The sequence below is a fragment of the Trypanosoma conorhini genome, assembly GCF_003719485.1.
Source record: "Trypanosoma conorhini strain 025E chromosome Unknown Tco_14.4_contig_00533, whole genome shotgun sequence".
Lineage (NCBI taxonomy): Eukaryota > Euglenozoa > Kinetoplastea > Trypanosomatida > Trypanosomatidae > Trypanosoma > Trypanosoma conorhini.
The window spans coordinates 1-13,237 of NW_021704622.1; the positions used below are offsets into that span (position 1 = coordinate 1).

The window sequence follows — 13,237 nt, forward strand, 5'->3', positions numbered from 1 at the left end:
CCGGCCGGCGGCGGCGGCGGCTCCTTCACGCAGACAAACACAGACAGCGGCAGCAACGACAACGAAAAGGGGACGGGCGCGCCTCCCCGGGCCCAGAAGCGGTGGAAGAAAGAAGTAATGGGTACGGGAGCCGCTTCAACTCAAAAAGCAAACAACAAAAACAAAAACAAAGATGAAAAGGAAGAAACAAACGTAAAGCATGACAAAAAAAATACGAAAACACTTCAGCGGGAGCGTCAAACTAACCTCCCACAAACACACACACACACACACGCATACGTATATAAACATGTGTGCGCATTGACTGAGCTACACTCGGTAGTAACGGCCGCCGTAATATTCGTCGCGGTTTTTCTCGCGCCGCAGCAGACATGTCACAATCATCCCAAGGAGGGCAATGACTGTGATGGAGAGCCCAATCGGAAGCACTTCCTTCATGTGGTGCTTAATGGCGCCCATCACAACAGACTCACATGTGCTGTTGTATTGATTGATTTCTTTTTGATCCTCCTCGCTGCAGACGGGGCAGAAAACCTGCAGGGCGGGGTCGGCAGAAACAGCCAGTGGAACCGCATTATTCGCGGGTGTCCGCTCGTCTCCCCCCGTGAGGAACGGCAGACCGTCCTGTCGGGTCAGAAAGTGCGTGCCTTTCACAGGTGAAGTGTTGCAGAGCGTCTTCCAGCCGGAGCAGTGAAATTGCAGCTCGAGGGAGCAAATGTCCTGGGGGCTGCTCACGGTGGCCTTGTCCCAGTTTGCCTCCATGTTGACTTGGTTCGTGCTGACGAGGAAGTACGCGAGGGAAATGGCGAAGGCCCCCAGAAACACCAAGAACAGGTAGATGAAGTACATCACACGCAGAAACGTATTACGAGTGCAGAGGGCAAAGAAGCCGAGCAGTGAAAAGCCGAGGAGCACACTGAGGACCGCAATGTACGCAATAAACATTGTGTGGCACGACAAACACAACTCCTTCAGCGTCGCCTCCATAGTGCTGCGCTCCAGCAGGCCAATGGCCAGGCCTGCGACGGCAGCAGCTGTCAGGAGTATATTCATCCCCATCAGCAGCGCGCTGAAGAACCGGAGGCAGCCGCTGTCGCTGTCCCTTGGCCGGGGGTACTCCGCATACATCGGCACCCTCTCCATTTTTAATGGCGTTTATTGTTATTTTTTTTTCTAACTGTATCTCTTCAGCGTGCCCCAGAGACAAATGTCCCTCTCTTCAACTTCCGCCCCCTTCGTGTGGTATTGTTTTCGCTCAATCTTTCGCGCTATCACGTTCCTTCTGCGGCGCCCAGCGAAAATAAAATAAAAAAAAAGCCCGCCGGTTGAACCGGGGAAAAGAAAAAAACAGAAGGGAATGCTTGCATGCATGGGCAATTTTCAACTTGAAAAGAAATTCCATCAGGCGGCTCAGGCCAGGTGCTCGCACCTACACAAAGCAAGAGAGCAAGCGAGGCATCAGAGTCCACTTCTACAGTCGCAAGAGAGGCGGAGTGAAACGAGGATAGCAGGGAGGAGGACACACAGAGAGAGGGGGAAGCAAAGGCAGGGCAGCAACAAGATTATACAGAACCGGCTTGGTGGGTCGCCCTGGCGTCACGGATTCCGCCACTGTACGGAGACTGCATCAAGTGCTGCACAAAGGAGAGCAGCTCCTTCTCCAGCTTGGTGTCCGGCACATCCACACCTGCGGCCATACGCAGAATTGGAGAAATCCCATCACTCCCGTGACCACGTTGCCGGTATGCTCTGGTGATCGCCTCCTCTTCTACAGGCCGCATTTGACGGTAGTAGTATAGCACCTCAAAGTAGAACCAGTAACGGAACTCAAAGTATTGCTTCTGCAACATGGATACCCTGTCCGTTTCAGAAGCTCCATCCGTGCCCTTATTAATATTACTGGCTTGATGTAACGCTGGGGCAGGGGCAGAGTTACTCAACGCACTCACATCGGATGCAGCCAGACGTGAATGTTGTAGTGCGTGTGTGACATAGAGTGGATCCTTCACCTCCATCCACAAGTACGGCGAGGATGCCTCTTGTGCGGCGCCCGTGCTGGGTGGCATGGGAGGTGGTGGGTGCTGCAGATACTCCCGTTGCAGCCAAAACTGCTCATATTCACCCGCCAGAGAGGGCAGCGGTGGGACGTACTGCAGGTTTGGAAGCAGCTGCGCAAACGACGGGGGAAGCAGCGCGTTATTTGTGGTGGGAGCGGTAAGCAGCAAGCGACTCTGCCGGCAACGAAGCATACGCTCGATGCGCTCTCCGTACCCCTGACGACGCATATGACGCCGGGGAAAACGCAAGAAGCGCTGCAGCGAGGCGGTCTCCTCGTCTATCTCAAGAATAACAAAGTAATCCAGCGCCTCGCAGACAGCTTGATCCAAAAACAAGAGAAATCCCTCGCACACGATATAGATGGTGCTTTCATTCTCACATCCCGCGCGCAAGGCGGCGGCCTCGGCAGCGCAATGGAATGACACCGCATATTCCTCCACGTTCTCTTTCGACGAGGCACCTGAGACGGAGTCCTGCGGCGCCGTCGTCGCCAACGGCCCAACGGGCCGCGAGCGCAGAAACGCACCCGCCCCAACCACATCGTGTAGACATTCGGCAGCACACCGATCGTCGCTCTGAAGACGTTGCCGAATCTCGCACAGAAACCTCGCATAGTCTCCGCTACGGATGCATCGTGGGTCCTCCCACGTGCCCAGCGCCTCACACATCGCCTCGTCAAAAAAGTCATCCAGACCAATTGGTCGAAGTGGCGAGTTGAGCAGCTCCACAAGACGATTCGCCAGCGTTGTTTTGCCAGACGCACTGCATCCGGACACACCAACCAACACAACGTTTCTCCTTAGAGGCATGCCTTCTGCACACACACACCACCCCCCCCCGGATCGACGCCAGCCCTCCTACGACTCCCCTGCTGTGCGCCACACCCCCACAAGTTGCAGGAGGCCAGCGAAGGGAAAAGGCGAGCAAGTGAGGCGGGAAGGGCGGGAGAGGTTTATCCTCTAAGCAGCAATAAAAAGCCACGACGGAGTCCATGATGGGAATGCAGAAGGGAATTCAACCCTGCCAACAAAAAAAAAAAAATAATAATAATAACTAACTAAACACGTAAAAGAGAGGTCTTAGCAACAAACTAGCAAAACCTCCCAAACGTATCCTTTTTTTTCATCCATTTTTGCCCCTTACGGGTCATTATTGCCCATTTTTATTCTTCTTGCCCGCTCGCATCTTCAGCGAGTTGGAGTTCCGCGCTTAGTCGATCTCCATGAGGTACCGTCCCCCACGGGCCGTGTACAGCGTCGCTGTCTCGTGCAGAAAATAACCCAAAAGTTCATGCGTCCCATCCTCTTGCACAACATACTCCGGCGTTGGGTTGTCAACATTTGTGTTGCTATCGCCATGTTGCACAGTTTCTTCTCCCATCGCCGTCTGCCCATTTTCCTCGGTGGAGATAGCACTCTCCGAAACCTGCTGCAAGACGACTGTAAGAGAGGCCAAAGTAATTCGATTCCGGCCGTATTGCCAGGGAGACATGTCTGGCACGGTGCGGGCTTCACAGGCCTCACTTATGACAGCGAGAGCACTGCCGATCTCCGACAACGCCTCATTGTTGCCACTTTCAGCATTATTACTGCTGCCGCTACAAGCAGCAGCGGCAGCGCGACCCAGAGAAAAAGATTCTGTCTTGAAAACCTCCGCAATATTTGGTATTTCCTGCAGGTGAGGAAAGGAATCGTCACCCATGGCTGCAAACCATCGTTCCGTCCCAAATGCACCCCAGCCTGCACTTCCTCTCCGTTGCATGTACAAACTACTGCTGCAGCGAACAGGCGGGGAAGCCTGCGTCTCGCTCCTCCCTGCGGCGACTTGCTGTGCCACAGTAACGACAAAGTCACACATTCCCCCCACGAGAGAATCTGCGTCAGCCATTAGCATCGTTGCAGTCGGAGGATCCTCACGCTCTAGGAAAGCCTCCTCGCCTGAAGTTGTTGCCCACCAGGACTCGCTGCTCGCCACCGTCGCCGCCGCCGTTCGGAGCAGCAACGTGAGTGCACAGTCCGACTCCTGCAGGGGCGGCGCTGAGGCCTCTTGCAAAGCGGCCTCATGCTTAACATGTGTTGCGCCGCAACGATAGTTCGTCAGTGCGAGAAAGAGGGTTGAACGCAGCAGCTGGTGCAGCGAAGGATGACAGTGCGGGGGTTGCCTCGCAAAGCCGTCCACGCAAGCATTAAAGATTTGTCCACCGAGGCCCATTTCACTCGCCAGCAGCAGCGCCACGATCTCAGCTCGGCGAGACGGGCAACCCCCGTCGTCACGAGCGTCGGACCACGCAAAGGTTGCGGCCGGGGTATCCCCTTCGAAGTCCCCCGCGTCGGCCTCGTCCGCCGACGGAGGAGACGCGGCAGCAGGGCGCACGGCAGGCGGGCGCGCAGAGGCTGGCGCCGGCGCCAAAGAAGTGGGCTGAGCGACCGCCGACGCGCATGGTGGCAGCAGCCGCGCCAACACGCGTTGAAGCCGCCGCCCCACACGCTCCTGCAGGGATGCCGTGTCGCAGCCCTCCTCCATGCATGTGCAGGCGCGACAAACACGTTTCCTCCGCTCCTCGCACAAATAGCCAGCGTCCCTCACCCTCCGTGCGAGGCAGCGGCAGCAGCAGAAGAAGAAAACACCGCCCGCCTGCTTCAGCCTGTCGCTGCGTCGAGCAACGAAGAAGAAAAAATCCAGGGAGGGGAAGCTGCAACGGCGCAATAAAAATAGTAATAAATGCTCGTCAGTTCTCTCCCTCAGCTAGTCAGTAAAATCCGCGCAAAATCATGCAAAAATAAAACAAAAACAAAAACAAAAGGAAGCGGGAGGGGGGGGGTCAAAAATTACGGCACATACTTGCCTCCATTTGAAACATCAAAGTAAAAAAATGAAAATAAAAACATAAATACGTGCCATTATTATTATTTACGCAACAATCAATGAAAAAAATAATAATAATATGCCCACAAGGTAGAAAAAACCGTTTACCCATCTGCCGCATTCATCCAAGATCAAAGGTAGTCATGGCGAAGGATGATTCGACACACCCAGGCAGCAAACCCGTGCCCATCTGAGAGCCGCAATGAAGACGACGACGCCTGCATCAACTCTTCGGCTTCATGCTGGTACAATACCTCCAGCTCAACTTTCACCTGCAGGTGCCGCATTTTTAGGGCCTCCGCATACCAAGCCTTGACGGCGTCGGCGTCGGCCCCCTCGCAGCCCTCGCTTACGCCACGCCACCGGGACAAGAGATTCGCCATCATCGCGGTATCGCGCTGAGTGAAATGCTGAAAGGGAAGACGAGGCAGCAGACGCCGGGGGGGAGGATGAGGAGAGGTAGTAGGAGAAGTCTTCGAAGCCGGAAGCGGGGGCGATGCAACAACAACTGGGTCAGGCGCCTGTAAAATGTGAGGACTTCGCAAACCGAGCCAATGAAGAGCATGCACAGCAGTGTACTGGCTCTCACGCATGCCACCTGCGCCATACTTGTACTGCTGCAAAATAGCGAGTCCACTTGGGTTGTAGTCAACAAGTGCCACAACGGGGACACGCGGGGCGGCTCGGTGCAAATTGGACAAAAGTGTTCGGGCCGCAACAGTCGGAAAACCGTGAGACGTGAGCAACACGCATGGAAGTCGTTCAAAAATTCGCTCCTCCATCAGTCTAAAAAATATGGCGTGCTTCTCCACAACAATGAGGCAGCGTGTCTGTCCATGGAGCTCAAAGCCAGCAACGGCGTCCTCCTCGCGCTTCGCTCCAGCTGTGCCCTCGGCACCACCACCCCTTACGACGCGTAGCTCTTCTTGCGTCGTTGGCAGCGGCAACCCCTCCGATCCCCCGTACCGCAGATCAACACCGTGAAAACTCAGTGACCCGCCAACACAGCCGCGCGTTCCAGGCACGACGCCGAGCCACTGCCGCGGAATACCAAGTATCTGTACGAGTTGTTGTATAGCCCGGTTAATACAACTCTGATCAGGAACAAGGCGGGCAAGGTGGTAATAGACATCGCGTTGTGTGCTGATTATTCCAAGATGAAGATTGTGATAAAGAAGGCGGAGCACCAAAAATTGCAACCGTATCACATTGAGCCTATTTTCCCGCAGTGTTGACTGCCGCGTTGTACTCACAATCTCGTGTATTGTCTGCAGCACAAAAACCTCCATGCGGCGCACAGCCTCAGCTGTGAGAGCAGCGGACGTGTTGGCCGCCACGACTTCTGGACTGATGAAGTCGGTGTCGGAGGAAACAACGGTGAGCCTCTGTTTGTGTTGTGTTTTGGACCTTGCTGTGACAGCGACGGCTGTTGTTGTCATGTCCGCCGCTGCTGCTGCCGATGACGCTGCTACTGCAGCCTCCATCCCTGCCCCGCTGCGCCTTGTTCGATTGGAAGGCGAGCAGGTTGAAATATATACATTTTGTGAAGAAGGAAGCAGCGGAGAGAGGAAGTGTGTGTAGGCATGCAAGAAACTAAACTAAGACGCCAGCTCACATCTGCAGAATGTGTCTCTCGCGTGGAGCAGCGCGTCCTCCCTCATCTCCCGCCTCTTCCCTCCAAGTCACCACACACACACAAACATTTTTTTTTTAAGTTTTGTTCGTTTCTTTGCGTGTTCTCTGCTCTTTCAACACTTCTCCTCTCACCCTCAGCCGTCAGTTCTCCGCTCGAGCCCTCTTCCGCAGCTCGCGCTGCCGCTGCGCCCACAACTTTGACACGGACTGAGAGAAGTCCACATGAATGCGGTGGTCGTCCACGAGGGCCTGGTCCATCTTATTGAAGGCTCGGTAACACGCCTCGGCGTCCTCAAACTCGACAAAGCCGTAACGCAACGAGTTGCCTGTCCTGTGGTCTCGCAACACGTCCGCCGACAATACACGGCCGTACTGCGAAAAGCACATCTTGAGTCCCTCATCAGTGGTGAGCGGGTTCAGTTTGCACACGAAGAGCACATTCTCCGGCGGCTTTAGTTCCCCAGCGACATCCGCAACGCCGTCCAGCAGATTAAGCATAAGGGCGCGAGTCTCATTGAGTTTGTCCTGATGCATTCGCATGATCGCCTGATGCCTGCTCTCACGTTCCTTTCGGGACTCCGTGTGTGAGGCCTCATCATCGGAGCTAAGGTAGTCGCCGCTGTAATGCGGGTTGTACTCAACAGACTGCACTTCATACGCATCACTCATCGCGTGCGGTGCCTCCTGCGGAGGGTCCTCAGGAATCAAAATGAAGTTGGTGCCTTGGGATTCTTTTGCCTCTCCCTCCGCAGCCGAGGCATCTCGCATGATTTTAATGAGCGCACGATTCGCGACCCGCACCGTCTTTTGTGCGGCCCAGTGGCGAAAGCAACCCGCCGCTATCAGCCTCGGCCCCAAGTTACTCGACTGCAGCGAGGCAGGACCGCCACTACTGCCGTTACACCAGACATCTGGAAACCCCTCCGTCCCCGCCGTAGGCAATGTAGTCGCATGCTTGATGCGTACAAGCCGAGTGAGACGCGTCCCAAGCGCCGACGCGGAAGACGGCCGCTGATACGGAGCCGCCCGCAACTTTTCAATAACGCCAATGCCCTCACGCACCTCACCTACCACCATAAAGCGGTCTTCAAAGTAGTCAAGGTGCCGATTTCCCAACGTGACAACGAGAGCGCTTGTTCGAGCAGCAGCAGCGCCGCCGCCTGTCAGAGCCGCCTTCTGCGGCACCTCGAGAAGTAGTAGCCCCCGACGATTGATCGACCCCGCCTCCCCTGTGGGGGGTTGCGGTAAAAACTCCACTGACGTCGTCCCGTGGCGCTGCCGCAGACGCGCCGTATGCCGCCTCATCCGCTCCCATTCTCCCCACATTAATTGCTCTACATTACCTATCGATGTCCCCCCATTCCCCTGCGTGTGTGGACGTGCCATTTCCACCAAGGAGTGAAACGTCAATCCCCTCAGCGGCTCTACTGGGTGTGAGAAGGTGATGATGTTATCAGGTACCACCTCTGTGGCTATACAGCCATTGAAGTACTTGCAGCGGCACAGGTTGACAAATTCCGCCGTTGCTGCAGGGCAATCAAGACCAAAAAGATCAACTACAAAGGCACCAGCGGAGGTCTCTATAAGCACGGCGGATGTCGCCAACGCACGACAGCTCTTTGGCGGCGGGGGCATGCGAAAGTGCACTTATGTATGTCAGAAGGTCTTTGTTTATTAGTTTGCTCCTTACGGATGGATTCCCTGCAGCTCTGAAACGATGACGTCAATTCCGGCACCGTATACTTCCCCAAAATTCTCTCTTCAAACCGCACACATACGCATATAAACCCACGCAGCCTTCTGTGTCTCCCTCTCCCTCTCTGTGTAGGTGTGTGCGGGTGTGTATGTTCCACCTCTCACCTCTGAGATTTCCGGGCAGGCGGAAGGAAGCGATGCATAGGCGCCAAAAGAGCAAAGGCAAGAAAAAAAGGAGCATACAAAAAAAAAACAACGGGGCAGATTTCACAAGCGCAAGCGGAGAAAAGGACCGCAGCATCATAAAACAAAACACACACACACACACAAAAAAAGAGCTCATCCACACCGCAACAGGGAGAGAAAAAGACTGGTGAAACAGCAGGGAATGAGTGGCACAATTTGTTTGCTCTTGCCGCTCCGCGTTTCCCCCTTCAGAACTTGCACCGCAGCGTCCCGCCGACGCACCGCGAGAGCTAGAGACGGGGGAAAAAAAGGGAGAGTCATGAACGTTGGATGTAACTTGCGGGAACCCACACGTTAAAGCAAACCGGGCACTCTCCCCGCTGAAGGCACCAACTTTTTATGCAGTGCTCGTGAAAGGTATGCTCACATGTCCCACGCACCACGGGGCAGTCCTCCACGGCCCTTCCCTTCTCGCGACAGCTCAGGCAAGATTCCTCCAGGTGCAACTTGCACACAAGGCACTCAAGCGCCGCGATCACCGGGTTCTCGTACGCGAAGAAAAGCACCGCCTCCTTCATCTTGACGGGAATATAGCTCTGATCGGCGCAGTTACTCACACGCGTCATTGGATAGACAGAGACTAAGAAGAAATCAACAAAACGAAAACACGTGATTTTACTGCGCGCCCGCAGACAGTGCGTGCAAGGGCAGGGGAATCCTTTTCGCCCGCTCCTTCTTCAACTGAAGCAAAGAAAAGAAAAGCGAGGCAATAAAAACAACGGAAGCAAGAGAGCTGTCAAATAAAAAAAGAAGAAAATAGAAAATAGCAGCAGCAACCATGAGCGCGCAGAACTACTTAAATATATATATATATATATATAAACAACAGCGCCAATGCCGAAGAACGAAAATGTAATAAAAAACAGATTCGTCTTCCTAGCCACACACGCTCTTCTCTTCCTCTCTTGTTCGGGTGAAGGGGGCGTTGCCGGCACCTGCGAGGCACACAAAGCCACAACCGCACAAGCAGCAGAAAGGCAGAAAGATGCTTACATGCACGCGCACTAAACCAACGACAACAAAATGACATTTCCGAAAACGTCACCCCCAATTGTCCTCCAGAGCAACGCCTGAACAGCAACCGCCGTCCTCTGCACCCTCACTCCGATGCACGCTTCTATGGGGCCTACTTCACAAATGTAATTCCCCGCTCTCTCGCTGATGCTGCTTATCCTGTGGGCTTTTTTTTTCTCGTCGCGGTTTCAGCTCCCCCCACCCCCCCACCCCCAGCAGCACACTTTACTCACGCGTCAGTAGTCGTTCCTGGTGGTCTTGGCGACCTCCCACCCCCTTCCACAGATGGGGCACTGCGGACGCTGCCGCACCCACCTCGAGATACAGTGAAGGTGAAACACATGGTTGCACACGCCCCAGACGATGAGACACTCCCCTGCGACATCGCCGCTCCACGCCAACTCCGCGGACACCACCGTGGGCCCCTGCTGAGGTTGCTGCTGTGGACGCGCCTGCGTGGAGCCAGCGCTTGACGCCAGTTGGTTGCGGGGGGAGCGGCCGACCCAGTTGCTGCTGCTCCCGGGCTCTGCGATGGCAGTGTTGCTGTTGGTGAGGCGATCCCCCATCCCACAGCACTCAATGCAGCGGTCCGCTATGGAGCTCTTGCAAATGGCACACGTCCCTACCTGCACATTCCACGACCACACGGCGACTGTGTCCCACTGTTTCGCCGTGATGCTGCAGACGGCTTCGCCGTTTGCCTTCACCACCGCTTCGGGGTTGCTGCCGGGCGGCACAGTCCCCTCCATGGCGTCGAGGCTCGCGACGCAGCACGATGCGCCTCAAAGAACCCGTTGCTCTCCTACCGCTGCTGCCGGTTGGCGTGCCGTTGGCACTGGCAAAAAAAAAGGGCGAAGAAAGAAACAGAACAAAGAATTAGTAGAAGAAAGAGAAGAGTAAAACAACAACTGACTTCATTCGCGAGGAGACAAGTCGGCAGCGTCCACCCAACGGCTAGCCTGCAGCCACGCCCCACGATTCATCACACACAACTACGCCCACAGAGAGGCACATATAAACTCATCTATGCATATATATATATATATATCAAACAACGCGAGGAATAAAACCGCCAGCGGCTCCCAACCCAAACGCGTTCACAAACAATACTTCAAACAACCATGACACCAGTGAAACATGCAAGCAAAAAAACATCGCTTCAAGTAAAAAATAACTAATACACAAGGCATTAAAATCGAATATTCACGTCCTCTATAAGTCTATCACGGGCTCGTGCAACGCGGGCGGCTTCCCGCTTGAGACGCTCAACCGTCAAGGTCATCTCCCGCAATTGCCGCGATTTCTCCTCGTCCTGCGCCAAGAGCTGCTGCACACGTTCGTCGCACGATAACGCCTGTTTTTGGTTCATCCGCACGGCCTCCTGAAGATGTTCAGCTTTGGCTGCCAACACCTCCACCTCGCGGTCCCGCGCTGACAATCGCGCTTGCACCGCCGTCAAACGCTCTTGCGAATCCGTGAGTTGCTTGCGAAGTTCATCCCGCTGCCGCTCCACCGCAACTGTCGCGGCGTTGGCACGGCCCCGCGACGCCCGCATCTCCCGCAGCACCTCGTCCACGCGCTGCTCCACCTCCCGCACACGCTGACGCTCCTTCGCCGTGTCATCCTTTGCCTCAGACTGCACCCGCTCATACGCCTCTTCAGCCGTGGCCAGCGCGCGCCGCAGTTCCTCCATCTTCTTAAAGGTTTCCTCCCTTTCCTGCCGGGCACGCTGCAAGTCTCCCGTTTGGCTCTTGTACTTTTCTCGAAGCGCACGGAGTTCATCCTTCACACGGCTGTTCCCCTTTGCAAGCTGCTCATACTTTTGCTCCTGATCACGCAGTTTCTGCCGCACCGCCTGCGTTTCCCGCTGCGCCTCAGTAAGACGATCAGCCTCTTCGCGACGCAAACTACTCGAAAGTTGCTCGTATCGAAGCAATGCGTCGTCTCGCTGAAGTTGAATGTTCGAGATCTCGCCATAGAGACGCTTCAGCTCCATCTCCTGGGCTTGTCTCGTCTGCGCCTCCAACACCTCAGTAGTTGTGCGTAGGTTCAAAGCGTAACGGCCGCCATTGCCGCTTGCATCCACACGGGCCAACTGTGCACGCAGCTTCTGCACCTCAAGCTCTTGTGTAGTTAACTGTGTGCGCAGCCCCTCCATCGCCTCTCGGTGCTTTTCCTCCAAGACACGGAGATGCGCCACGTGGTTATCGGCGGCCTGACGCAGTGCCTGCACCATTCTATTCCTTAGGCGCTCTAACTCTTGTAGCTTGTCCTCGTTCTCTTTGCTTAGCAGCTGAAGCTGAATGCGTTGCAGCTCCCCTTGCTGCTGTGTTTCCTCCTTTTCACTTGCAATTGTCTTTAGTCGATACTGTGCGTGTTTCGCTTCCTCCTCCAGTGTTTCGGTATTCCGCTGAATCTGCGCGGCATCGCCCTGCAGCGCGCTCCGCTCTCGCTTCAGTTGCTCCGTCTCGTGCTTCAGAGCTGCCTCTGCGTCGAGTGAGCGGGACAACTCTCGTCGCAGCTGTGCGGCCTCACGATCCACCTCGTGTTTGGCCTCTTCCAGGCAGCTGCGTTCCTCTTGGGCCTGCATGCGCAAGTCTTTTAATTGCACCTCCGCAACACGCACAGCCTCACGTGCCTCCCCCAGTTCACTAGTGGTATTCTCAAGCATTGCCTTCAGCCTGCTCATCTCTCGCTGCAGCTTTTCATTTTCCTCCTGCTTCTCCAGAATGGCGGCATCGTAGCACTGCAGAAGCGGAATGGCAATGTCGGGATTCTGCATTCTGTCACGCATCGCCTCCACCTCACTGCGGGAAAGACGCAGCAGCTCCTGAATCTGACTCTGCAGTCGCATATTCCACTCCTCACTCAGCTGCAGCCGCTTCTGCAAGGTCTCCACATCGTCGGGAAAAGTTGTCATTTGTGTCTCCACCGGTCCCCACACGAGTTTTACAGCCTTCGGGCCCTTTTCTCTTTTCCTCTGGAGATGTTACCCGTATTTTTTCTTACTTTCTCCGTTGTCGTTCGTCGGGTGCCCCAAGAAATTTTCGCAACAGAAAACAAGGAAAAAAAATCTCTCCTCGGCTGAGCTTCGGGAAAAAACTGGCCCAGAAGCAAAATTTATAATCGGGCTCTATGGCTACGTGTCTGCGAGCACCCCGACGACGGGGACCAAACCTTTTTTTTTTCTTCGGATTGTGACGACAGAAAGAAGAATAAAGAAGAAAGCAATGCACAGGCAGGTTAGCAGAATGAATGCTTAGATGCAGTTTCTCTTTCCGTGCGTGTAGAGACTACAAGAGCTGAAAGAAAAAAAGCAGTTACCGCCCCCCCCCCCCAATAAGCCATCTCACTCATCCCACTCTGTCTCTGCCCACACGCTCGGGCACGCACGGAGCGAGTGCAGTTGCAGAGAAATGGGCAGCGGCCACCAACACGAAATGCCCCCCGGAGGAATGGCGTACCCGCGGCCACACGGCATCGCCTCCCATTACGGGCGCAACGCTGAGCCACAAACCACACGGAGATTCCCAGTGCTCCCCGGCATTTGTGCGCCCCCGCGCCAAGGCCCCTCCCCCGCTATTCGACTAGGCCTCGCTCGTGCCCACGACGCCGGAGTACACACCCAACAACTCAGCCTTGACGCTGACACATTCACTCTGACATTGGCGCTCCGCAGGCAGCACGACCCACTCGCCTGCTTCACCTGCCCCGCCCCAACGAC

General features: G+C 55.2%; 9 protein-coding genes across 9 annotated transcripts, besides 8 other annotated features; 1 reads left to right on the plus strand and 8 right to left on the minus strand.

The window, feature by feature from the left end:
* The first annotated feature begins 1 nt into the window (after nt 1).
* Nucleotides 2–21: a microsatellite.
* A 229-nt stretch (nt 22–250) lies between these two features.
* Nucleotides 251–279: a microsatellite.
* Nucleotides 280–309: 30 nt separating this feature from the next.
* On the minus strand, nt 310–1,128 carry Tco025E_07169 (uncharacterized protein; the record flags this gene model as incomplete). Its single annotated transcript, XM_029374036.1, has 1 exon — nt 310–1,128. The coding sequence occupies one exon, from the start codon at nt 1,126–1,128 to the stop codon at nt 310–312; it is 819 nt and encodes a 272-aa protein (XP_029225846.1).
* Nucleotides 1,129–1,562: 434 nt separating this feature from the next.
* Nucleotides 1,563–2,867, minus strand: Tco025E_07170 (uncharacterized protein; the record flags this gene model as incomplete). The annotated part of the gene is made up of 1 exon (XM_029374037.1): nt 1,563–2,867. One exon carries the CDS (start codon nt 2,865–2,867, stop codon nt 1,563–1,565), a length of 1,305 nt encoding a protein of 434 aa, XP_029225847.1.
* Nucleotides 2,868–3,088: 221 nt separating this feature from the next.
* Nucleotides 3,089–3,119: a microsatellite.
* A 148-nt stretch (nt 3,120–3,267) lies between these two features.
* Tco025E_07171 (uncharacterized protein) lies at nt 3,268–4,581 on the minus strand (the record flags this gene model as incomplete). Its single annotated transcript, XM_029374038.1, has 1 exon — nt 3,268–4,581. The coding sequence occupies one exon, from the start codon at nt 4,579–4,581 to the stop codon at nt 3,268–3,270; it is 1,314 nt and encodes a 437-aa protein (XP_029225848.1).
* Nucleotides 4,582–4,833: 252 nt separating this feature from the next.
* Nucleotides 4,834–4,860: a sequence feature (A-rich).
* Nucleotides 4,861–5,054: 194 nt separating this feature from the next.
* On the minus strand, nt 5,055–6,407 carry Tco025E_07172 (putative meiotic recombination protein spo11; the record flags this gene model as incomplete). Its single annotated transcript, XM_029374039.1, has 1 exon — nt 5,055–6,407. One exon carries the CDS (start codon nt 6,405–6,407, stop codon nt 5,055–5,057), a length of 1,353 nt encoding a protein of 450 aa, XP_029225849.1.
* A 292-nt stretch (nt 6,408–6,699) lies between these two features.
* Nucleotides 6,700–8,193, minus strand: Tco025E_07173 (putative RNA-binding protein; the record flags this gene model as incomplete). Its single annotated transcript, XM_029374040.1, has 1 exon — nt 6,700–8,193. The coding sequence occupies one exon, from the start codon at nt 8,191–8,193 to the stop codon at nt 6,700–6,702; it is 1,494 nt and encodes a 497-aa protein (XP_029225850.1).
* Nucleotides 8,194–8,565: 372 nt separating this feature from the next.
* Nucleotides 8,566–8,582: a microsatellite.
* Nucleotides 8,583–8,756: 174 nt separating this feature from the next.
* Nucleotides 8,757–9,065, minus strand: Tco025E_07174 (uncharacterized protein; the record flags this gene model as incomplete). Its single annotated transcript, XM_029374041.1, has 1 exon — nt 8,757–9,065. The coding sequence occupies one exon, from the start codon at nt 9,063–9,065 to the stop codon at nt 8,757–8,759; it is 309 nt and encodes a 102-aa protein (XP_029225851.1).
* A 118-nt stretch (nt 9,066–9,183) lies between these two features.
* Nucleotides 9,184–9,263: a sequence feature (GA-rich).
* A 33-nt stretch (nt 9,264–9,296) lies between these two features.
* Nucleotides 9,297–9,320: a microsatellite.
* Nucleotides 9,321–9,749: 429 nt separating this feature from the next.
* On the minus strand, nt 9,750–10,262 carry Tco025E_07175 (uncharacterized protein; the record flags this gene model as incomplete). Its single annotated transcript, XM_029374042.1, has 1 exon — nt 9,750–10,262. One exon carries the CDS (start codon nt 10,260–10,262, stop codon nt 9,750–9,752), a length of 513 nt encoding a protein of 170 aa, XP_029225852.1.
* Nucleotides 10,263–10,525: 263 nt separating this feature from the next.
* Nucleotides 10,526–10,561: a microsatellite.
* A 141-nt stretch (nt 10,562–10,702) lies between these two features.
* Tco025E_07176 (uncharacterized protein) lies at nt 10,703–12,433 on the minus strand (the record flags this gene model as incomplete). Its single annotated transcript, XM_029374043.1, has 1 exon — nt 10,703–12,433. One exon carries the CDS (start codon nt 12,431–12,433, stop codon nt 10,703–10,705), a length of 1,731 nt encoding a protein of 576 aa, XP_029225853.1.
* Nucleotides 12,434–12,929: 496 nt separating this feature from the next.
* Tco025E_07177 (uncharacterized protein) lies at nt 12,930–13,235 on the plus strand (the record flags this gene model as incomplete). Its single annotated transcript, XM_029374044.1, has 1 exon — nt 12,930–13,235. A coding segment is annotated over one exon (306 nt), but the record flags the coding sequence as incomplete, so codon positions are not given.
* Between the last annotated feature and the right edge of the window lie 2 nt (nt 13,236–13,237).